Genomic DNA, 25,186 nt, shown 5'->3' with positions numbered 1-25,186 from the left:
TTTGCATTTTAACTCATTTCGAATTCTGAAACGAGAATTTTAATTTTTTTTCTAGGTTTGAGTTATGGTGGGCATCAGCAAGCAGGTACAGAGATTGTCCTTGGTGCTCGTGTTGTGTGTGGTGGCAATTTCGACTTCCTTAGCTGCCAGCTTTTTCATTTGCATTGGTGCATGGTGAGGATGAGAGGATTAGTTCCTGGCCCGTCTCCCTCAGTGTAAACCCTAACCCCTTAAGCAGTTGGCGGTGGGTGATGACCATATTGTCCCTTGACTTTTCTGTTGAGTCCCTTCTCAGCTTCTCCTAATCTTAAATTAATCTCATTTCTACCTTTGTGGGGCCTCAAGACTCTCAGTTACATACTGGTGTGTTTTTTTTGTCACTACTGATATTATTTTACTAATAATGACTGATTGTACCTTAACCTTTTTTAGTATCTATATGCTTCTCTATGTTATCTTCCGTATCTGTTTTGAGGTTTCTCCTTTTTAAAAGTGTGACATTGAAGTGCAAATTATTGTTATTTTAAGTAAGCTATATTATTTCAACCTCCGGTAAACTACAGTAGGAGTCTTTTTCTTTTCCCGTTCCTTTGGTCAATTTTATCTTACATTTAAATAATTATTTATGATCTTGAGTTGATATATTTTGGTGATGAAAATCTGAAGCATGTATTTCAATGTGGTGTTCCTTCAAGGTAATTATATATTTTTCCTCGGCTAAAATACTTTCTTTAAAAAATGGAAAAAATACAAAGTATCATATGATGACTTTTTCTTCTCCTTGTGGATTGAACTTTATTTTGTGTTTTGGAAGTGTCTTTGGTGAATTTTATAGTAACTATTTTGTTTTATATTCTTAACCCGATAGATTCTAAAAGAAAAGGATGAATTAAAGAGCCAGCTTTATGCAGCGTTGCAACAAATAGAGAACCTTCGGAAGGAATTGAATGACGTCATCACAAAGCGTGCCCTTCAAGAGGAGGAGCTTCACTGTAAGGAGCAGAAACTAAGTGAGGTTCAGGCTCATCAAACTGACCTTGAACTAGAAATCAAGGATTCCCTGGACACCATTCGTAGGCTAGAAAGTGAATTGAAAAAGCAGAATAAGATTCAAAGCCAGATGAAAGTTGAGAAAACTCACCTGGAGGAAGAAATTGCAGAGCTACAGAAAAGCCAGGCCAAGGACAAAGCTCAACTTCTTGAGATGCAAGAGGCCATCAAGGACTTGAGTGCCATCCGGGCAGATCTCGCTAATAAATTGGCTGAGGAACAGAGAGCCAGGAAGGAGGTGCTTAAAAACCTTTCTGACCTCAAGACGCAGGCAGAATCCAGAGATGAAGAAACAGCTACAATCATTACACAGTTAAAGCTGGAACGGGATGTTCACCGGAGGGAGCTGGACGATCTCACATCATCGTTGCAGAGTGTGAAAACTAAACACGAACAAAATATCCAGGAGCTGATGAAGCACTTCAAGAAAGAAAAGAGTGAGGCTGAGAATCATATTAAGACACTGAAGGTACCTGCGCTGAATTATCTTGATGATACTGAAGGAATTTTTCTGGTGGCTCATGAAGTTAATAAAGCGTAAACTTTTAGAGATCATTCTGTATTCCCAAGCACTGAAGGGAAGATAAAACTAACAATAAAGAGGCTTATTCATGCCTGTTCGGTCAGGTTGAAATGAGTTATAGCAGCCACCTGGGAGCACCTATGTCAGAGCACTGAAGCCTTTTAAAAAGAACCTTTAGCTATTTTGGGAGTTCAGGAAAGGCAGAGGTGGCAGTAAGTTGTGGCCCTGAAACGTGCCCCCATTTCACATTTATGACCTCCTAAAATATGAAAGGCAAAGACTCGTCAAGGCCATAGAAGCTATAACCACAGTCCTTATTAGTATGGTAGCTAAAGTGGATCAGCTTCTAGGCTGTATAAACGCAAGGCTTTTGAGATTTACCCTTTCTTTTCTAAATCGAAGTTGCCTGGGGAAATGCATTATTGAGAACTTGCATTTGGGGAACTGTTTCTAAGGTCTAATCTAATGGTATTAGTGTTATCACCATGCATTTCTCAACACAATTGTCAGGGGTCTGATAAATCTATCCCTCCTTCCTGCTTTATTTTTTTTCTTCATAGCACTTATCATCATATAGATTCCATATATTATTTAATTTTTAATCTCCCTTTATTAGATTGAACATTCTGTGAGGACTTGGATTTGTCTGTTTTGTTATAGCTATAGCCCCAGTGCCTGGAACAGTTCCTGGAACATTGTTAATATCTGTTGAATAGGATAAATCTTCAAAGGTTAATTATAATTTTTTCCAAAATTCCTTGAAATTCAACTACCATAAAAATGCTTATGGTGAAAGACCAAATGATATTGAAATAGCTAACATTTGTAGAACGCTTTCAGCCATTTTATGAATTCTTCCCTAGTCCTATATAGCCTCCTGGCAGAAGTAGATTTGGGGTCATTTATGGGTGGTAGGCAAAGCAGAATGGAAGCTGGAAGAATAGGCAAGAGGCCTTTACTATAGTTCACTGAACCAAGGATACCATCAATTGTAAGAAATATTATTATTCTGTGCTACTAAGAAAAAAAATCCTGCTGTGAAAACATGACATGCTATTAACTCTAAGACAACATCCCAAAGCAGATATAGTAAAATGTGGAAAAAATATGTCTTAATTTTGATTAAATATGACCTAAGTTGATGAGGACAAACAAGTAGAAACAGAGATACAGAGAAGAGCTACTTTAAAGAAAATAAAATGTAGATCATATGTCGATTGATTGGCTGTGACAATAAAAATAACAATAGGAGACATTGTTTAGCACCTAATTTGTGTCAGTCATTACTGTGAGAACTTTACATGTCTTAATCATTTAATATTCACATTATCCCTGCAGATTATATGGTATTATTTTCTCTTTGATGTGGAAATTGAGACATGAGAAATTAAGTAACTTGTCCAGAGTCTTACAGCTAGAGAGTGTTAGAGACAGGATTTGAACTCAGGTAGTCAGAGGTGTGCTGGAAAAGATTTATTACAAGGATGACTGGGTATAGGCTTGGAAGAGTAGGTGGATAACAAGGCTATATGTCAAGATTGATAATATAGACAGAAGAGCAGATTTGGAGAGAATAATGCCAAACTCAATTTTTTCACATGTTGAGTTAGGTAGAGAGATTCTTAGGCCTAACCATGAAGGTCTGGGTAGGACAGTTTAGGGGGGGTTAGATGTTGAGGTGGAAGTTGAGATTAAAGTATTTGTAGCCCATTGATGGTAGTTGAAATTATGGGATTTAGATGAGTTTTTTTAGGAAAAAAGTATGAAACTGTAGAACATCAGTGTTTAAGGGAAGAACTGAGAAAGCGGTTTAGCAAATAAGAATAAAGGACCATATAAGGGACAAGAGGAGAACCAGAAGGGAATGGCATCTTGGAAATCCAGGTAGGACATTTCAGGAAGGTCTAGTCAGGTGTGCCATATGTGACAGACAGGTGGAGAAGGTTCATGAGGAGATGTGAGGGAGTTGGATCAAAGACAGAGTAGACAGCATTTTTGGAGACAGGGCATATCTTCCACTGAAAGTGTTTGAAAGAAATCAGTAAGATTGCGTAAGTGATAGAGATAGACTGGGGATATCGATGTGATTCTTGACTGGTAGTCTCCTTCCTCCCTCTGAAGAGGAGTAGGGCTGCAGTACAGTACTTTATAAGTGGTGAAGATGTAAAATGCTGAGATGGCTGGTAGAAACCCCACGAGACTAGTCTGGAAGCATGTAATGTATGGATGTGGCTAACATCAAAGAAGTACTGTGGGCAAAAGAATGAGAAAGTGAGTGGGTAAGAATCTGTGGTCATAGGTTGCTTAAATGGTCAGGAATTTTTATAGTAGAGTTTAGATTTTCAGAGTTAAGGTCCAAGGTGTGGTTGCTTTTGTGGGTGAAGGTGGTTGGAATAGAACAGGTTAAATAACTTTGGTATTAGTTTATTGAATGGCTCTTTGGGTATTTATGATGCTATTGTGAAGGCATTAATTGATCACTTGCCAAAAACCTCAAAGAAGAAGGTGACAGGTCAGTTAGCTGTTGCCAGCAAGGAAGGGAGAGTTGATGAGTAAATAGTGTGAATCTCAGAGAAAGGCAGGGTTTTCGTGTGAGGATAAGTATGTAATGATTTGTTAGGTCATGACTTGAGAAATGGTTCTTTCAAGGAGCTTGCAGTATTTTTGAGAATGTTAAAACTACACTCTCCTTTCTTTGTCACGATTGCTGGCCCTCATCACCATTATTCAGGTTGTGTGATAAACATGCATGTCAAAAGGAGTTAGTAACATTTTAACCAGTTAGCAGATTAAAGATCATCTCTATAGGAACATCATTCTCACATTGTGATATGCTTTCTTTTTTTTTTTTTTCTATTTTTAAGTGAGGCAACCCTTGGTTGACCTCACAGATTGCAAGGACCTTGTCAGCTTACAATCCCTTATTTTTTGTTTTTTTTTTTGTTTATTTTTTTTTTTACGCCGACAGCACCTGGTTTTCCTAGGTGGTCTCTCATCCAAGTACTAACCAGGCTTGACCCTGCTTAGCTTCCGAGATCAGACGGGATCGGGCTTGTTCAGGGTGGCATGGCCGTAGACTGTGATATGCTTTCTTGAGGTATAGCCTACTTGACAGAAATTGCATTTGCTCCCGGATGCATCGGCATATGAACAATGTATCATGTGTCGGTGTGTCGCAGTAGAAAACAGGATGCCGGCTGCTAATCTGGACTACCAAGACGCAGCTCTAAGTGGCCTCCCTGCTTCCCTTTCAGTTCCTCTTTCTCCTCCCAATTCCTCCCTTTCAACCTTCAGATACCACTCAATGTCCTTTCCCAAAATACAGATCTGAGCATGTCATTTTCTGCTCAAAAACCTTCACTGATTATTTACTGTCTTCAGAATAAAGTCTCAACTCTTATCCAGCCCTCCTTGATATGGTCCCCCTGGAGTTGTTCATATAAAGGCCCACTTAATTTTTCACCTCTTTTATGGATTCGCTGAAGTAGGGATGTATCTCAACTGAGGTCGGGCTAGAGCTCTCTCTCGATCCTCTGTGTTCCCATAGCTCTTTGTTGGTACCTCTAGTACAGAACAATTATGTTGCCTTATATTATAGTTTGTTGTGTGTCCGTAAGTCTCCAGAGGGGCAGGTGTCAGGTTTTCACCATTTTTATGTCTTCTTGTGGTGTCCAGCAATATTCGAGACACACAGACAATAATCAGTGGATGCTGAGTTGAAATGTTTAAGAAGCTGGAAGTCAGAGGATTTGTTCCTGAATTGCTGTGATTTTTCTGGTTTGGATTTTTCCCTGTAATATGGGAAAATTGAATTCCTTATCTTTTCTTTAGGAATTACTTTGTATTCATGTATAGTGAGATGACATTAAATCTTAAGAAATTACCTGTATGTAAAGAATGTATAATTTAGAAGTATTCTGTAGATCTTCTGAAACCTTTAGACTTTTTTTTCTTTTTTTTAACTTGGAAGATAGATTTAGGAGGGGTGTTGCAGCCCAAGAACTTAAAAGGAGAACCAGAGATTATGAGGGCCCAGTATTTTCTTTAAAACTGAGTAAGTTACCCATAGGAGGAATCCTTACCTCATGCTATTTCATTAACATAATCCTACACTTTTTACTTATTTATGTTAATTAACAGGAGTTGATAACAATGGACATCACAGAAGATTTAATATAGTGAATTATGTATAACAGGGCTTTGGACAAGTAGTTCTATAAATGTATTTCATTGTCTTTCAGCTTTACCGTAATTTATTACTTTTTCTGATTCTAATAAGTTCTGATATGTTACCCATATTTTTTCATGGCACAACTTATAGTTTTTCTCCATTTAGAACTACCCTTCTCATGCCTGTTTTAAAATTTAAATGTAAAATATTTAAATGAAATACTCTAGCTGCTATTACTATTTGCAGGATATTGGGTGATCACCTCATTATGATTTCAACAGAAATTATTTTGTAGAGCCTTTACTTGGAATCAAAAGACCAAGAACTGGAGTTCTATACTTTTGTCACCTGCTGGCCATATGATCTTAGTCAAATTACTTAACCTTTTTTGTACCTAATCAATAAAATGAGAGGAGTAATGTCTTTATCAGGGTTTTGTGAGTATGACATCACTTTGTAAATCCTAAAGTGAAATGTACATGTAATAATCAAACCACAAAAAGAAGGAAGTTCTTAGTCAAGCTTAGGCATTGGTGTGCTGGTAAAGGTTTTAAAATAGGCTTTCTGGGCATGTGTTGTGGGGGTTGAATGGTAGCACTTCCAAGTTCAGTTGTATAAATACTCCCATTTGGCTGATTCCAAGCTATTCAAGCTATCAAACAAGACCTCACTGGAAAGGGACAGAGTTGGGAAGAGACGAGCCCCTTGGTTCTAAAGAGTCTCTTTGAGCTGGTTCCAGCACACCACTAGCTTTAGGGGGAGCCCTCTCTACCTACACTTTCTATAAGACTGAAGGAAAAGCCAAAGCGTTGTGCCGTAATTTAAAATCATAATCGAACAGTTTTCCTGATGAGAGACTTTATTTTGTAAACTTATTTTTGGGTTATGAATACAGGATTCCTCATAAAAATCAATTTCTTTGTTCATTCAAAATGGCATCAAGTCTCAGGTGAATTTTGTGGGGGTGAATAAAATATAGGTTTTGTCTAAGACTCACAAAACTTCTTTCAGGAAATTGCTTCTAATGATTGTGTTCCTACACACCTGATTAAACACATATAATAAACTTGTAAAAAGAAAAGAAACTTACATTTTAGGCCTTAAAACATTTATTTTAAACAGATTATATGTAGTCGCTTACAGACTGTTGGTAACTGGTAGGTGTGACCAGTTAACAGGGCAAGTTGCATCCAGCAAGTTGCACCCAGCTTGTTTGTAAAACCTTATTGTAGATGTACCTTCTGCAAAGCAGTGTGGCTCTGCATGTACTCTCTGTGTACCCTTAGGCAAGTTATTAGTGTCTCTGTGCTTCAGGTTCAAAAAAGCAAACAATGACAGTACCTGCCTGGTCAGGTGGTTGTGAAAACGAAATGAGGAAAGACCACACAAAAGTTTTAGAGGAGCTCCCTGACATACAGAGTTTGCATGGTTATTATTTTCAAAGTTTTTAAGTTCACATACCTGGCAAATCTTTATTAAATCCCATACACATAATAGATTATTCCTAACTTTTTAAAAGCTGATTCTGATTATATTCCAATTAAAGACTAAAAACCAGGGACTGTACTTTTTTATTACACTGTTGTTACTGAGATAATCACTGGTAAGCTATTTTTCATATCAAGTTATTTGTAGTTTCTTGCCTGCTATAATTTCATAATCTTTTTAGCCTCGTAAGAGTGGCATCAGTACTTATATTGTATAAAAAGCGTAGAATTCTTTTACAAAAACCAGGAGGTAGGTTTAAAGGAATGTTGTTAAGTTCCTTTTATAGACGAGGAAACTGGTCAGTCAGTGATATCTCATAGTACTGCCCTTTTGGGACACTTCTCTAATAACTCCTTCCCTTCTCAGCGGAGTTAGTGTCCCTTCTTCGGGTTGCCACAATACCTCACTTACACCTTTATGAAGCACATCTATCACACTTGACTGCAAATTGTTAGAGAAATTTAGTTTTGCATCTGTCTCTTTTACTGTTCTTATCTGTTATCTTTAGTGCCTAGTACGGGACCTTTCACTTAGTAAATGCTCAGTGAGTGCTAAGGAGTGATTGAATAAATTCAAAAAGCATTTCTTTTGTATTTTTATGTATGGATTCTTTCAGATAGCAAAATCTCGACGTATTTGCCTACCGATATAATGTATAATTTGGTGTACAATTTGACTATGGCCAGTGGATTTTCTCTTTTTTCCTTCTCTTTTTCTCAGGCAGAAAGCTTAGAAGATAAGAATATGGCTAAAGTCCATCTTTGTCAGCTCGAGAAGTTGAAATCACAGTGTGACAGGCTGACAGAGGAATTAACTCAGAATGAAAATGAGAACAAAAAACTGAAGCTGAAATATGAGAATTTGAAGGACCAACTAGAAGAAAAGGTAAAAATATGAATGAATTCTAATTTAAAAGACTTATTTGAATCTCTTCTAGTATTTCTTGTAGCACATATTTTATGTATCAAAGAATGCTAATTTAGTGTTCCATAGGAAAGTTGTATTGGTGCCGGAAAAAACGGTTGAAGTTTATTAGAGTGCCATGATTTTATTCTTTCAACCAACCAGTAACCTTCTAATTCATATGATTTCAAATTCCTTCTGAATCTTAAAATGGGAATTTAGAGGCAAGGTAGCAAAGGAAGGAATTATGGTTTATCGAGCACCTACTATGTATCATGCATTTGTGCCAAGCTGATTTACATATGTGAACTTAGTTTTCACAACTCTTTGGTTAGATTTTGTTGATCCTCTTTAATCTATGAGGAAACAGAGGCTCAAAATGAAATATGTAATAATAAAGTGCTCACCATATGCTAGGCACTTTTAATACTTATAGTAATTTTATGAAATCGATGCTATTATGCTTATTTTTGCAATTGCAGAGACTGGAGCTTAAGAGGGTTGGTAACCTTGGAACATCCCCAGCAGGCTTACTGCTTTCTTGTCACTGGATGTGTAAATTTATTTTGAGCATCTGCTATATATCAGACATTGGATAGAATACTAGGGACTTTTAGAGAGTCACTATTTTTATAGCAGAAAATTAACTAAGAATAGAAGACAGAATATTTAAATTTTCTTTCTGTTTCTTCCATCAACTTCTTAACAGGATTTGCAGTCAAGTGTGATAAAAGTTGAATGTAGAAAAGATTGTTAAAGTATGATTAATAGGATAAAGCAGAATAGGCTGGGCCAAATGGATCCTACACTTCATAAGGGTTACTAAAGTCTATGATGAGGGACCTATCACTGGGTTGGGTGTCATAAAACTCTTCATAAACCTCTAGGAAGAAACTTTCTTAATGCTTTGCTCATCTTTTCCTCTTCTTGTTGTTTGCAAATTTCACTGCAATGTATATACATATATACATATATATGCATATATGTATATACGTACACACACATGAATTTAGCTTTCTAATAATTTTTAAAATCAAGGAAATAAAATATAAGTTAATTTGGAGTTTGTAATTAAATGTGCTTAAGTTGCTAAATTTAGTCCTACAGTCTTGACAACCACTGCAATTTAGTTTTTATGTCATGCTTTGTTTTGATTATGTCTAATGTTCACACATATTTAATGTATCTGTTGCCAGGGTGTAGTTGCTGTGGAGATAATGCTAAAATTTCCAACTTTTCCATAATTAAAATTTTAGCCTGAAGATGTGTTAACATGTTTTATATTTATTTGCATTTAAGACATAGTGGTGAAAATTTTGATATGTTGAAAATGTAGTTTACCTTGTTCTGTTTAAAATAAGTATTTCTTCACTGATTCTATTTGTGATGTTCCTGATATATATGCGTTATCAGGCATATAAATGGAACATTTTTTTAGAACAGAGTTTCAAGAGTTAATGATTGTGTTCCACTGCAATGTATGGAGCATCTAGTATGTAGTAGGCGTTTTGCTGGATGCTAAGGATGGGATATAGATATGAAACAGGTCTGCGGTTGAATGCTCATAGTGGAATCATTAAAAACAAAATCCCTTTCAGATGTTAAAACTATGTAGTTGAGTCTTGACAGTAGGTGCTAATGTAGAGAAAGGATGTCTGTGAAGTTTGTAATGGTGAATAATCTTAAAAAATACACACACATAAATATGTACAGCCTATGTGCTTGCTTATCTTATTTTTTTTGTATATTTGGTTGTCACATACTTTGATTTACTTAGCTCTTTGTGTTGATCCACAAAGTATAGTTAACTAGAAATCAAAAGGTCATTGGGTCGAGCCATTTACAGACAGGGCCTTTCTCTCCTAGAGGTGGTATAACATTAGCGGCCACTGGCAGAACTTTGAGTGTAAATCATTTTCTCACTATGTGGCTTTAGGCAAGTTGCTTAAAACTTGGAGGCTTACTTTTAAAACAGATATAATGATACCTCCGTTATACAGTTAAATGTGAAAATATACATGAAGGGCTTGGCAAAGTATCTGATAGCTAATAAGCTATCAATTATTAGCTGCCATCCTTTTGTTATTGTTGTTTCCAAATATATGCCAATTAATGATTCAGCCAAGCAGTCAACCAATCAGCAAGTATCGATTGACTGCCGATGCTCTGTCTTATGATGTGTTAGGTAGCTAAGGGCCAGGGACCTGGGAGTCGGGATTCCTACAGAACTGCGCTGACTGGAAGTTTAGAGCCAGACTACATTGATTCACTTGAGACAGATGGTCTATAAAGGAGGTTCCCATCTGAAAAGAGTTCTATCAGCAAGTGATATTGAAGCCATACGTGTTAAGCAAACCAAACAGGTGGGCAGTTTTTTGTTTGCTGCTTGATGACAGGAACCAAATCTTGGTTCTTTTTCATCCCTAATGAGGCACAGAGCCTGACACGTAGTAGGCAATTTATAAGTAAATTATGGATAAAGAAGTATGTTTGTGTACATACATGCACATACACATGTATATATGTAGATAAAGAAATATGGATAACCTGTCGATATATGTACAGTCTTCTCCCTTTGTGTGTCTGTGTGTGTGTGTGTGTTGGTCCAACTGGGGGAAATAAAAACAAGAATATAAGACAAAAATACATTTCCAGTGGAAAAAAGCCCTATGACTTCTAGCCCAATGATTACTGTTTAAGCAATGTGATGAACTTTATAAATGGGGCCTTGTGGATTGAAGGGGTTTCTAATGTTACTCTGCTGGAATTAAGAGGGAAGCTTTTCCTGTTTACGTAACAAAACAGTATTCTTGCGTGCCCATCCCTGACATAAACACAAGATGCTACTTATGCCACTAATTCACATTCCCCCTTTTTAAAAACTTCTTGCTACTATTTTGACTGCATACTTTGGTTTAGGTTTGTGTTTCCTGTCATGTTATTACTTGGTAAGCTAAGAAATGTTAAAACTGCATCAAAATTCATGCACAGCATTAGTACCTGCAGCCGTAATCAGTGGTACAAGATTGCTGTTAGTATATACACACAGATTAACTAACTTCAGCATATTTTCCTCATGTATTCAGTGGTGATATGTGGTAATAAAATGCATTTTTTCCAACATCTGATTTTGCTTTAACATCAAATGTTATTTTTCAATTTTACATGACAAAGAGAACAAGTATTATGCAACTCACAGAATTTTTACATATGCATTTAAGGCTCTATTATGAGCTTCTTACTAGGGAAAATGCTCATGAAATGTTACAGATAGAATTTTCTCCCATATATATATAGTACAGTTAAAATTTATTATACCTTTTGCTTAAAATTTTAAAGGAAAGTAGTTGATTTCTTCTTTTGTTTTAAAAGGATCTTATTAATATTAAATTTTTTATTTTTCTGGCATTTATCTGGAAACGTAATGCTGTTGTTTCTATTAGAAATATATTTTAATTGGTTTCACTGGACTCTGAATCATCAAGTATTTAATTAAATGATTTTTGCTCATTAAGTCATCAAAATTTACATTGTGAAGGCTTTAAATATTTTATCTTTGCAGACCTATATCGGATCTAATTTTTAAAAAACGTCATTAACATAGGTATGAGTTTATTAATGATACTGACCATCTTTCTAGAGCTCTCCAAGTAATTTTATAGTTATAAGTAGTAAAAGATCGATTTTAATTTTGAACATATTTGCATAATATATTAGACATAACTGATGTCTAAAATTAAGAGTATTATTTTGTAGAATATTCTGTTTATATATTCTCTTGGTCTTTACATTTTATAAGTATGGATGTCTTATGAAAATATATATACAATGTTTTGGGCAGGTCTGTTTATAAGCAGTAAGAAAATGGTATGAAGAAAGTGATAGATATATTCTGAGATTGTTTTCCTAAGTCCAATGCAAAATATAATAAAGACATTTATTTTCAAATATTAGCGAAAGAATAATTTAATTTTATTGTGTTCATTTCTTCAAATCCTGAAAATATAGATTTAGAAGATACATATATTTCTTTCTTTAAAAGAGAACATTTAACAAAGATAAAACAGTAGATTTTCATCGTGGAAAATGCAGGGCACTTCTTGGGAAGATATAAAAACTCGTCTGTAATCACACCAGCTAACTTTTTTTATTCAAGTTTTGGTGAAATTCTTTTCACAGTTCTTTTCTATACACACAGACACACAGATCCCATTTGGGATCATGCTCTTTGCATAGCTGCATACTCTGAATTTGCATGTCATTGAACGTTTTTCAGAATCAAGTTTATTTGCCACCCAATATTTCATCTAGTAAATGTAGCATTCTTTTGTTGTTGATAACATTATTTTTGTCTTTTCTGTTTTACAATTATAGATCAAGTAATTTTTATTCAGTGCTTTCCATATTTGGAGCTTTCATTTGTATTTGTTACTGCTCTAGTACTAAGCAGAACTATGAGAGTATGCTTCTTGCCACTAGATACCAGAGCCTGGGAGGAAGCTAGAGGTATCTGCTCCCTCAATTTACTTTTCTCCTTTAATCCACCCATATCCACAGCCATATGTGGAACTTCCTCTGTTATAAGAGATGCTGACCTGTAGGTACACATACCTTGTAGATACAGCTTGCTGCAGCACTGTAACTATAAGGAAGGCTTTTCAGTAATTTCTGTGTTTTGCCCCACAAAAATCTATGAGTTGGCTTTTTTTGTTTTTGTTTTGTTTTATTTTTAGGTGAGGCAATCCTTGGTTGACCTCACAGATTGCAAGGACCTTGTCAGCTTACAATCCCTTTCTTTATCTTTTACGCCGACAGCACCTGGTCTTCCTAGGTGGCCTCCCATCCAAGTACTAAGCAGGCCCGACCTTGCTTAGCTTCCGAGATCAGACGGGATCGGGCTTGTTCAAGGTGGCATGGCCGTAGATGGCTTTTGCTTTTAACAAGCATTGTCTCAAACTTTACAAGGTTGCACTGGACTATTGGACAAAGGTGTTATTTCCCAAAACATTTGGTATCAGTGTAATTCTAAAGTGTAAATGGACTTTAATACCAGCTCTCAACACCTTCTTTTATAGATGAGATAATTCTAACCCAAAGAGTTAATTGAGTTGCCCAAGTGCTCCAAGCTGTCCATTGGTAGAAGCGGAAATAGGACTCAGGTTTACTAATCTTGTTTTTTCCATTGTATCAGAATCTTTAAGAACCATTTTTGCCCAGTATAAAGATTATGTTGGTTACCTGGGACACTAAGCTGTCCCATGTAGTACATTTGCTTATTTCCATAGTTATACTAAATTCTCTTTAGAGAGGATCTTATTTTCTATTATTCTTTCAGGATATGAGACCCACTACAATGAAACAGGAGACAGTTAAACAGGATGTGACACAAATTGTGACACATCCAGGGTTATAGCAGTTCATAGGAACTTAAGTGTTGAATAGATCGGGATTCATAGAAATATATTTTGGCTCCTTCCCATGAAATGCTTTCTTCATTTGTGAAGTGAAACCTAGCAACATAATGTTGGATAAAAACACTTAAGAAATAGTTTTCTTCTACAAATGTGGATATTTGAGAAATGATAATTATAATTCTCATTTGCAAGTGTACTTATGATGCCCATTTTTACAGATGGTGGAAACTGAGGTTGAAAGTATAATATTGTGACTTGCTCGACATTGCATAGTTTATGGTGGAAACAGGATATGTACACAAATTCCTTTATTTTTCCCCTTTATTTACTGCCAGTAAAATGAGTCACATTCGTGTCTTTTCATTGCACTCTTAGTGTTGAATTTAAATTTAGGAATATTATATTCAACAGATTACCCATATACTTTGATTTTTTTAGCCTGACACAAATTTTGGAAAAGGAGTCATCAATGATTTTGTTAGAAAAGTCTAATTAAAACCTGATATTGCCACATAAAAGATATCTGTGACAGGAAGAAATGAAACAGTGTTGTTTAATTTTGTGTTTCAGTTCTAATTTGACCATCTGTTTAGGATTGCTAGTTTTCATGATGTGGAAAAATATATATGATTGTCAGATGTTTATTTTATAAAGTATTCACTACTTTGCAAAATCACATCCACATTTTTTACTAAAAACTCTTTGATAGTAGAAGGCAGAATTCTCTGATTTTAAATTCTTTCCAGAAGAACTCTAGAAAGAAGTAGAAGCAAATGAGCAAGTGACTTCTTATATTTTCTTTAATGTTTACACCTTAGGCCAGCCAGTTTTAGGCAGACTGTACACATCTTTGGTGCTGCATCTATTTTAAATTGTGGGGAGAAGAAAGCTTTAGCTTCCACAAATTAATTTGAAGGCAAATTTAAACCAGATACTCTAAATAAACACTAACATCCTAGGATGTTATGAGTAATTTTCCGTCAAATTCCTGTCATCTTAGAAAACAATAGCCGTGAGAGAATAATAAAATGGTCAAATTAAAGGAAAAATTATAAATTCTGTTTGTCACTTATACAGCATTTTTAGTTGAATCGTTTGTAGTCATTAAGTCCAGAGTAGTCCTTGACTTTTACAGAGAATTGATTGAAACATCAGAATGCTTAACATGCGTGAAACACTGTGCCAGATACTAAAAAACAAGTTTAGACTGCAGAAGTGCAGTGATTGTACAGTGGGGGTGGGGACAGTGACACATACAGCTGTGGCAGATGGAGGGGCGAGAAATAAAGGTGTGCAGGAGTACATTTGGTCTCTGCTTTCCAAAATGGAACGAGTGTGGAAAAGCCCTTTTCAAACTCCTTTGGTAACGACTCCTCTACCAACCACTGACACAGTCAAAGAGGTTGATTTTAAATGGATTTAAAGAATGAAGTTAAACTTTGGGTCTTTATGATCCCTGATTGAACTTGATTGAGTGGCCTGCCATTTGTTGATAACTACAAGGGCTTGAGAGGAAGGCAGTGCTGTTGGGCACTTTTCTTTAGAATCCTGTACTATTAGTTTGATTTCATTTAATCTTGAAATGGTGAGTGATGCCTATAGTGTAGGCTGAATAATAGCATGTAGAATTGGTTGTAGTGGGCACTAGGCCACATGAAGAGTTCTATATTATCTGTTTCAGTGTTTTTTTGAAGTTAAGCAGTCCTGTCTTGCTTTGATGTACCCTAAAAGGGAACATAAAGTGAATGTCCCGGTTTATTTTCATTGGGTTTTTCTTTCATCACTGTTTAGAGTGCTTGTTGACTCAATCCATTTTGTCACTTAATGTTGAACAAGCAATACCCTTTAAATTTTAGGAAAAAAACAGCTACAAGCTGCTTACTGTGTACATGAGTTAACGTTTTTTGGAGATTTATTTAAAAAATTTTTTTTCATAGACTTTCATAAGAATAGATGCATGCTTAAGCATCCTTTAGGGAAAAAAGGAGGAGGGGAAGAAATTCTGATGATTTTTAAAGGCACCGTAAGCTTATAAACATTTCTCTGGAGATGAATGATAAATTCTTCTTTTCTTTTTAAAATTAAACAGTCTTCGTTCCAAATGCATAATTTGAAACTTGAGTTGTTTGTTTCCTTGTCTATATTTTGTTTCAGAAATAGAAATGCATTAAAAGTGGCTGATTTTAAATAATGTTATTTCTTTTTCCAGGCATTTGACTTCATAGAAATATGTAATAATTACAAAATGATCCTAAAACATAATGAATGCACAAGATACCCTTTAGAGATATTTTTGTTTCCAACTTTGAATATTAATTTCTAGGAATGTATCCAGTACATATCCTCACACCTTTTTGGTTATGCTGCCAATGATCTTTGTATTGCTCAATATTCTCCTAGAAAAAGATACTAAGAAGCCTTAGGCAAAAATAATTTCCTTAAATGGGATTAGAAGTTTAAATTTTAATTTCCAGCTTTTTCTGTCTTCTGGATACCTTTCCTAAGCCTAAGACCAGGTTATGGATTGGAAAGTCTTTCACACCCAAGTTTTAACATCCATCAAATCATATATCCAGTGTTCTAATTATACCTTTACTTTTTCTGTTAGCACTACTGTTCTTCTAATGCTCTCAGTTCTTACTCTTAACATACTATTAATCGCAACTTCTTTCTCTCATTCGAATAGTGTAAAGCATCTACTTACAGAGGAGAATGAAGAGTCTTTATCTAACTCACAAAATAGTAGCATTTTCGTTTTATGAAACCAAATCTTCTTGTAGAAATTACAATGTTCTTTTGCTTTCTAAATACATATAAATTACCACCTCATTCTCTCATTCTGCGTCTGATTACTTCTTACCACTGGCAGTGCTCTCACGGTTGTGACATCATCTTGCCTTGACAGTGACAACAACCCGTTGCTGAAAAGATGATTGCCCTCAATATGTTTACTAATTAACTTATTGCAAAAACCATGTTACTGTAACACAAAAAGTTATTTGAGTTCAGGGATTTGTTTTTTTGTTTTTTTGTTTTTTCATTGTTGTATAGTTGGGGTTTACTATGCTTAGCACATAAAGACACTCAAAAAAATGCTTGTGGAGTAAAAGGAACACAATAGGATAGATATGTTTCAGAAAATTTATTGACTGACTACTATGTGAGATATTCTACTAGGTGCTGAGATATTTAAATGCGGAAGACCTTTGCCCTAGAGGAATTCACAGATGAGAGATATGAAAGATGTATGTAATAGTAAGTTCTATAGCAGAAGCTCGTATAAAGTAACATGGGAGCATAGAGAGGGCACCTAGTCTTCCTAAGAGCTCAGCTTATCTGTCTTGTTATAATATCCATGTGGTGATGTAGGAACTGCATGTTATTGGATTTTTATAACAAAAAAAATCAGTTTATGACTTTTCCTTGTCCTCTTTCTTCCTCAGTAGTGCTGGATTCACAGATGGCAAAGGATATGTGTAGGTCGAATCCATGGAGATTTTCTCAAATTGATCTGAACTATAGATTTCAAATCGCTGTTACTTTATTTATTTATTTATTTATTTATTTATTTATTTATTTAGTTTACATTTTTGGGGTTTACTTTTGGTGCCAATATAAATGTTTCATATATAGCCATATTTGCATTTAAGAAATCTATCATATTTAAGAAATAGAAGATTTCTTAAAAATCTTCTATTTTTAAGAAGTAAGTTTGGAAAAAAGTACTCGTGGTGTGAATAGCACCTTATGTGTTATTTATTTATTTATTGGCTGTTTTGGAAGACAGTTTAAACTGCAGTGCGGTCATTTTCCAGATTAAGCTCTTTTCAGATCTCCGTTAATATCCGTGGTAGATTCTTCTCTTTTAGTCGTGCTACACTGTCTGCCTTTGTTGGCATTTCATATTGTGTCTTAACTTCCTTGCAGCTGACTCAACTCTGTTGACATAAGTAATGTGAACCTTCTTTAGAGAGTCAGATAAATGGCTTCCAGACAGATCCAATTTTTGTTCAGGATAGTTTCATAATTTGTCTTATAATGCTAGTGTTCTGGATTTAAGGCTTAGGCATAACAGCTATCTTGAGTTACAGAAATATTCTTTCTCAAAACTTTTTAGGTGATGTGGGCAAGTTGAGTTTCAACAAGCCATGCTTCCAATAACTTTGAATTACACTGTTAGTTTTTATTTCACCCTTTAATATTATTTGATCTCTTTTTACCTCTTATCTAGTCTCTTCCCAACCCACTGCTGATGCATTAAAAATGGCCTTGGGGCTGAAATATTGTCACACTTGCTTATTCAACTTAGTTTTCAGTAAAGGAAGAACATTAACTTTGTAAATTAATGATTTATTTAGTTGTATGTGTGTTTTATTTACCATAATGTTTCTGTTAAAGTGTGTGAAGAACTCTTTATTTCATATAATAGCCATATTGGAAATAAAGCAGCTTTTATGAACCTCTTAAGATATTGAAGGGATTTCATAAGCTTTTACTAAGGAGATAACATTTTGGATATGCTCTAGTTTTCCTGAAGTTATTGTATTTCCATTAAGATTGTGTCTCCTTATAATATTTAACAGCTTTTGGGAAAGTGAGAGTTCTGAGTTGTAAAGAGCATGCTGAAACACAAATATATAATTAGAGGAACATTTCTTGTCTTTTGCATTGCAGGTCCATTGATCAAGCCAATCAGCTGTGTGTGTGTGCATGCATGTGCGTGTGCGTGTGCGTGTGCGTGTGCGTGTGCGTGTGCGTGTGCGTGTGTGTGTGTGTGTGAGAGAGAGAGAGAGAGAGAGAGAGATGAGATTGTGAGCAGTATTTTTTATTTTCTTTAGACACAAATGTCAGTAATATAAGCCTTTCCTGTCCTGAAATGGAAGCTTCTTAAAATCTTTACTGTCTTGATAGTGGAACTACACATGCTTAGTGTGTGATTTGTATACTTTTTAAATAAAATCTGCCAAGAGCAGATTGTATGTGTACACAGAGTATGTCTCCAGTGTAGTCGGATAGCCCCTAAAACTTTTAGGATACTGTGCGTGCTTGATGGGTTTTTTCCCTTTTTTTTGTGGTCTATTCTGAATTTACAATATGTCATATATTTTTTTTTTGTAATAATAAGGCTCATTCAGAAATATTTTTGAGTTATTCTTTTTACTTAAAACTATGTTAGTCCTCATATAATCTGCTGATAATGTTCCTGAGGTTTTCACATTGACCTTTCTAGCATTTTAATAGAGAGCACAAGTCAGGGAGTCAGAGGACTCAGGTTATGGGTCATAGGCTCTTTGACTGTAGTCATGTTGTTTATTCTGTCTAAACTTTGGTTTCCTTATTTGTAAGATTAAGGGCTGGGTTTTTTTCTCTAAGGTTCTTTCTCAAACTCAGCCATCGTCTAGAATATCTCTCTTCTTGGATCACGTAGACTACTCGGTCAGCTCTATCTATACCTATCCCCACCTCCTATGCCCCCCACAGAGAAGCTGCTTTGGTTCTTTAGAAATATGGTAGCTTTTTGTTTTAGAATTAATGTTGTCTTTGAATTCACTAGAAGACCAGGGAATAGTCATGATAGTGCCTAAACGGATCATCAGCCCTTATTAATCCACATGCTCCAAACCAGACAGGATGTATAAATTAATGTCAGCCAGCTTCCCACCCTCCTACAGAAGTAGCTGTGCTTGCTCCATAGGTAGAGATATTTCTGAAACATGAAACTGGGAGAGAAAGAGCTGACTTTTTGGGTGCCACGATTAGTGTACAAGTAGATATCCTTATGCCGTAAGAATGGGACAAAATAAAACCGATGAACTTTAAAGGAGATATTTATTGGCTCTACGAGGGCAGGAATCTTATTTATCTCATTCACTCTGTCCCTAACACCCAGAAGAATGTCTTACCATGGTAGGCTTTCCATAAAAATTTGTTGAATGAGTGAATAAATGAAATTACAATTGCTTAAGTATAGAATGGAAGAACTTGACTCTTAGCTGTAGCATCTCGGAGCACACACAGAGGATGGAGAACCAGTACGGTGTGGTGTCTGAAACCTAGTTGAATAAAAGAACATGAACTTCTACCTGGAACATTAGAAGATTTAGTAAGGGTAGGGGATTCATTTATTTACTTTAATTCTTGAGTATAGCACTTGGATTAATGGAGAGATTTTATAGTTTTGTCAAGTCCTCTGTTCCTTGAAACTTGAGCTGGTCACGTAAGGGTTGGATTACCATCTGTCAGAAATGTAAAAAGAAGGGATTCCTAAAAGAATAGGTAGTTGAACCCGATGATCTCTAAGGTTCATGTGAATTCACAGTTCTTTGAGTCTTTCTTCAAAGGAGATTAGATGTGGCATGCTAATTGTCTCATGGAGGATAGTAACGTGAGTAATGAAATTTTCAGTCTTTGCTAAAGAGACTGAACTTATAGAGCCTTTTTTGACAATATAAACATTTTAAGAATACCAAAATATGGAAATAGTTTTGTCTTCTTCTTAATAAGAATCAAATAACAACACAAAAGAGTGATAGTGGATAAAAGAAAGATGGATATGAGGCAGACGAGAACAGAAAGATCGGTTAGAACGTCATTGCGAATTGCCTGGCTTTAGATTCTGGACAGTTACTCTCTAAATATATCAGTAACCCCTGGGAGAGTATTTTCTTTTTTAATGGGTAAAAGAGGTCAAATATAGAGTTCTAGGGGGAGGGCGAAGTGGGTAAAGGGGTCAAATATATGGTAGCTGAAGGAAATTGGACTTTGGGTGGTAAACACACAATAGAATATACAGATGTCAAATTATAATGTACACCTGAAAATTATATAATTGTATTAACCAATGTTACCCCAATAAACTTAATTAAAAAATTTTATTAACATCGCAAGAGCGAGAACACTGAAGCAGTCTGAAGGCCTATGTATGAGTAGAGGGAACCTCCTAGCAACCTCAGTAGTCTCTGATATAGATCTGCATGGTAAATTGAAGAATGGATCCTTATAGTGTTGGAGCCTTCAAAACATGGTTTAAATCACTTATTCAGCAAAGTTGAGGAGTTTAAAAATGATTATTAACATGTTTTATAGTCTTCTAGATAAATAGTTTATTGAGGGAGACAGGTGCAAAAACAATTATATTACAGCTTGATACATTTATTTTAAAAACTATGGTATAAATAATGTGCTGTGGGAACATGCTGTGTTGGGAAATCAGGAAAGAAGGGAGACTGGGTCTTGAAGGATAAGAAGTATAGTTGGCAGGTTTGCTTACATGTGTGTCCTCTGACTGATCTGTTGTGTACAACTCTGATGTTGCGTTATTTCAGAAAGAAATAGTGTTTGTCTTGATGCGTTCTTGTAGTTATGTAGCAACAATACACAGCCAAGTAGCCTCACTTAGAGACTTGACAGTAAGGTTGCTTTCTAGTAGGTAAATTATAAAATTATCAAATATTTTTCAGAGCCAGGATGTTAATTTTTTAGAAAAGATTCCTAGATGAGAGCAAGACAGTGAAGATATCAATATATCTAAAGAAATGAATCAATCAGAAGGGAGAGTTTGTCAGAATCTGAATGTGGACAAAGAAGAAAGTTAGGGAGATGTACATCAGCACTCGCCATCCCAGGAGAATGGAACATTCTTGTTATTGTGGTTCCTAAAACCCTAATGTGTAGATGGACACACCAGGCTGCTATTAGCATGATGGCATTTAAACATTGCTTCATAAAACAACTCCCCCTGCTCTGATTTTCTGTTACTTAAACAACATTCTGGTTATAATTTGCCTTCCCATCTAGATTGGTCTACAAGGAGAAAATGTACTGGTCATGCTGACACAGGCATTTTGATCCATATGGCAGTTATGGTTCTCGTTGTAAACTCATGTAATTAATTGAGTGGCATTCTAGTTTGTACATTAGTCTCTTGTGAGCTTAATGTTACTCTACTGCTGAATGACTCCATTTAGAGTACCACAAAGAAAAGAAAACCCAGTTCCTTAGTTTACAAAGCTGAGATCCAGACTGCAATGATGTACTCATCAAGATAAATGCTGTCAGTTGCCTACCAGCTCCTTCTGAAATACTACAAGTTCAAGCACAGTTATACACATCAGATTGGTTGGAGGAGACACAGGTAGGCATATCTCAGAAGCTGCAAGAAGTTAAAGTATGAAAGTGTAAAAGAGGGTCATGAGGCTGGAGAGAAGGGCAGAAGACAGCTTGTGAAAGGATTCTTCTTTTGGGCAGAGAGTATTCTATTCATTTTTAAAAGTAAGTTGAATTGATGGTATTCTGCTAAAATACCTTTCTACCTTTCAAGATTAATTTTCATCAAGCAGCTAGATCTCTTTGTTATTTTAAATTCAAGCAGAGTTTGTTGACCACTTAATCTTCCTGCTTGTGTTGTATTTACTAGGATAGGTAAAGATGATCAGGCTACTGTAATGACTGAAAGCAAAACTAGCCAGCTATCAGGACTTTCTGGTTTATTGTTTACACTTATAATTCTAGTGATTCTGTTTCTTTTCCCCCCTACAAGCTTTGTGCAGTATGACTTGAATTTATCTAGTAAGGAAATTGTGTAATCATTATGATTGAAAATTGTTTTGCCATAGGACACCCCCAAGTCCTTGTAATCTCTTACAGAGTTCCAAAAGAATCCCTTTTCATTAAATATTATTGCTTACTTGAAAAGTGCCTCCATCGTTCTTTTATCAGATTTTCATGACTCAAAGCTTTTATGCAGTATGACTGCATTTGAAAACTTAGGCTTTTTAAAAATAATGTTTTGATAAGATTAAGGTAGTAACATATTTTTTTGAAATGAAAAACTAACACTATCTTATTTGACGTTTTGCATTTTTTAGTGTTTTACTAATATTTATTGAAAGCTCAAAGTCAGTTTGTAGCATCAGCTTTTACTCTTCAACCCATTAATGGCATGAAATGGTAAAGGTTTTTTTTTTTCAACTTCTTTTGTTTACTAAATTACTATAATTTTCCTTGCCAAGTATCTACTCACCAGTTCTCTCAATGCCTTACTTATGAATTCTCTATAACTTAACTTCACTTAATGAGTAGGCAGAATGTTTTATTTTAGTAAAGGGAGTGACAGAGCCAGATCTGTTTTCTGATACACTTCTTTGAGTGGGTTGTGCAGATATTACACGTCTGTTTCTGGTCTCCACTTAATAATTGTTTTTCTTTCTTATCAATGCTCTAGGAGAAACATATAAGCGATGAAGAAGAGCACTTAAGGAGGATGGAAGAGGCCAGATTGCAGCTCAAGGATCAACTTCTTTGTCTGGAGACTGAACAGGAATCCATTCTTGGTGTGATAGGAAAGCAAATTGATGCAGCTTGTAAAACCTTCTCCAGGGACTCGATGGAGAAATTGAAAGTAATTACAAATTCTCATTGTGCCTTTCACTTAGTTTTCTAATATATAATTATAATAAGTTTCTAATGCATGGTTACATGGTAATCGTGTTTTTATCCCACAAAGTTTTATGAAAGAAAATAACACCTTGTGTTTTTTAGAATGAGGTAGTATATCTATTGCACAGTCATGGTGAGAGAAAGTGTGCTGTTATTCCACTGAACTGCCTGTGTCTCACTCTGTAAAAGAAAATGTCTCACAACAGAGGCAGCGATTCTGACTAAAATGTATCCATGGAGTTAAGAGGCCTGGATTTTGAGTTTTTCGTTATCACAGGCTATTTTTGTTTGTGTTAGTTATATTACTGTATTACTGTCTAACATGTGTGGAGTACTAGTTATATCACAGATACTGTAAATATGATGAATTTATTCTCTCTCTTAACTCTTAAAACCACTCTGTCCTTTAGGTACTGTGATTAGATCTATGTTACACTAGAGAAAGCAAGGCTTAGAAGGGTTAAGTAACTTGTCCCTGGCCATATATCTAGCTAAATGCTAGAACTAGAACTTCAAACCTTGGGAGTTGAGCAGCAGAGCTTAAACAAGTAACACTATGCTATTTGCCTTCTCTATTTATTTTAATTTAGTTTTTCTATGTTTAAAATGGAATATTGCTACTCAATTTATAGCTCTAGCGAAATGAGAAAGAAAAACTGAAGTAATCATGGATATTCTTAATTCCTTGAAGGTAGTAGACACCTCTATTAACGCTAGGTTCTAGTGCTGCTACGTTACATGTAGAGGGCACTGCGTTGCCTTGATATGGTATAAACTAACACACATTTAGCTCTCATTTACCCCTGTATTTATTTCATTTGATGATGTGACAGTACTCAAATTATGCAATAAGGGCTTTCTAAAAAAAAAATACTTTTCAGGTGTTTCTTTTTATTTTGTCATTCATCTTTTTCCTCATAGAAAATGATCTTCCCATCTCATACTACTTTCCCCTCTTTTTTCCAGCTCTTCCTTCCCATTTTTTCTTCTCTTTCTTAAGTGGTGTTTTAAAGAAACACTATAATTCTACTCTTGCAGTTGAAGGTGGCTTAGGATTCAACTTTATCGGAAATATTTCAACTGATAGAACTTGGTGGAGTTGATGGAGTTTCTACAATATGTATTTCTATATGCATTTTTAAAACAGCTCAGATGTAAGTTGGGGAGGACTATGAGCCCAATATGAGAAGTAATTGGTTTTAGAGACAAAAACTCTTTCAGTCTTACTATAGGGTCTGATATAAGGCTGGTTTATTCTTTTTCCTGTCTAATACTGCTGTATTTAAGATTTGTGTTGTTTACTTATATTAAGGGATGTGTGGCTTTGAGATCTTGATTTTATCTAAAAGAGTCACATATTTACAATGCAGTATTTATTCTATACTTAAGTGTTAATGTCAGGACAACTTGTATTCAATCAAGTAGAGATGTAAAAATGGAAACCTTTGGAGTGTGCTATAAGATATATAAACCTTGTTATGGGCAATTACAGGCTAAAACGTAGTATGCACATATCATATTTCTTAAATATTTTATTTATGAGGCACAAATTATCCTTCCAACATCTTCTGAAAAGCACCCTATTCTTTAAAGGGCTTTCAGGAATGGAACGATTGTGGTAATGGATCTTCACACCCCTTTTCCTAAAGAAAAACTACTTCAATCCAAGTGATGGGTCGAAAATAAATCTAAAAGAATGCAAGTTCTATTAAAAATTTTTTAAGAGTACAATTCTTTCATTGTGAGTCTCTTTCCATTTATAACTTCTGTTGTTTCATTCCCGTGAACTTGAAAAAAAAAAGAATATCCAAGAATATAAAATTTGCCCTCACCTCAAAGAAACCACCCAAGGTATTTGTTAAAATAAAATTGATTCTTGGCTTTATAGTTCAGAGATCTATAGGAGAGTGGTGGTCTTTGAAAAATGTTCTCTAAAGTGGAATAATTCCAATTATTCTTTGCTATTTGTTGATTTTTGAAATATTGCTGATGAAATTTTCAACCATTTTATAAAGAGAGTGACTGTTACGGAATGGATTAATTAATAGATACATAACAATTGTGCCTGAGACAAGTCTTGGGAATACTGGTATTATTTCCAATTACATTTTTTTCCAGCCACCATATATATTATTCTATTTTAGTAAATGCCTTTACTATTTGAAAACTTAAGGAAGGACACTTAATAAACCATCACCA

General features: G+C 35.2%; 1 protein-coding gene and 2 pseudogenes across 10 annotated transcripts in view; 1 reads left to right on the top strand and 2 right to left on the bottom strand.

Annotated features, from left to right (window-relative positions):
• Window positions 1–25,186, top strand: part of CEP128 (centrosomal protein 128) — a 331,255-nt gene that overhangs the window by 112,342 nt on the left and 193,727 nt on the right. For 9 of the 10 annotated variants that reach the window (XM_025042159.1, XM_025042162.1, XM_025042160.1 and 6 more), the window contains 3 exons: window positions 869–1,519; window positions 7,953–8,117; window positions 22,773–22,949. In XM_025042159.1, coding sequence (XP_024897927.1) covers window positions 869–1,519; window positions 7,953–8,117; window positions 22,773–22,949 — 993 coding nt within the window. The remainder of the gene's footprint in view (window positions 1–868; window positions 1,520–7,952; window positions 8,118–22,772; window positions 22,950–25,186) is intronic. The other variant, XM_025042164.1, reaches the window with a different exon arrangement.
• LOC112473756 lies at window positions 4,533–4,651 on the bottom strand (annotated as a pseudogene).
• LOC112473977 lies at window positions 12,942–13,060 on the bottom strand (annotated as a pseudogene).

Source organism: Pteropus alecto, unplaced genomic scaffold, assembly GCF_000325575.1.
Source record: "Pteropus alecto unplaced genomic scaffold, ASM32557v1 scaffold8, whole genome shotgun sequence".
Lineage (NCBI taxonomy): Eukaryota > Metazoa > Chordata > Mammalia > Chiroptera > Pteropodidae > Pteropus > Pteropus alecto.
This window is presented reverse-complemented; position numbering and strand designations above follow the sequence as displayed.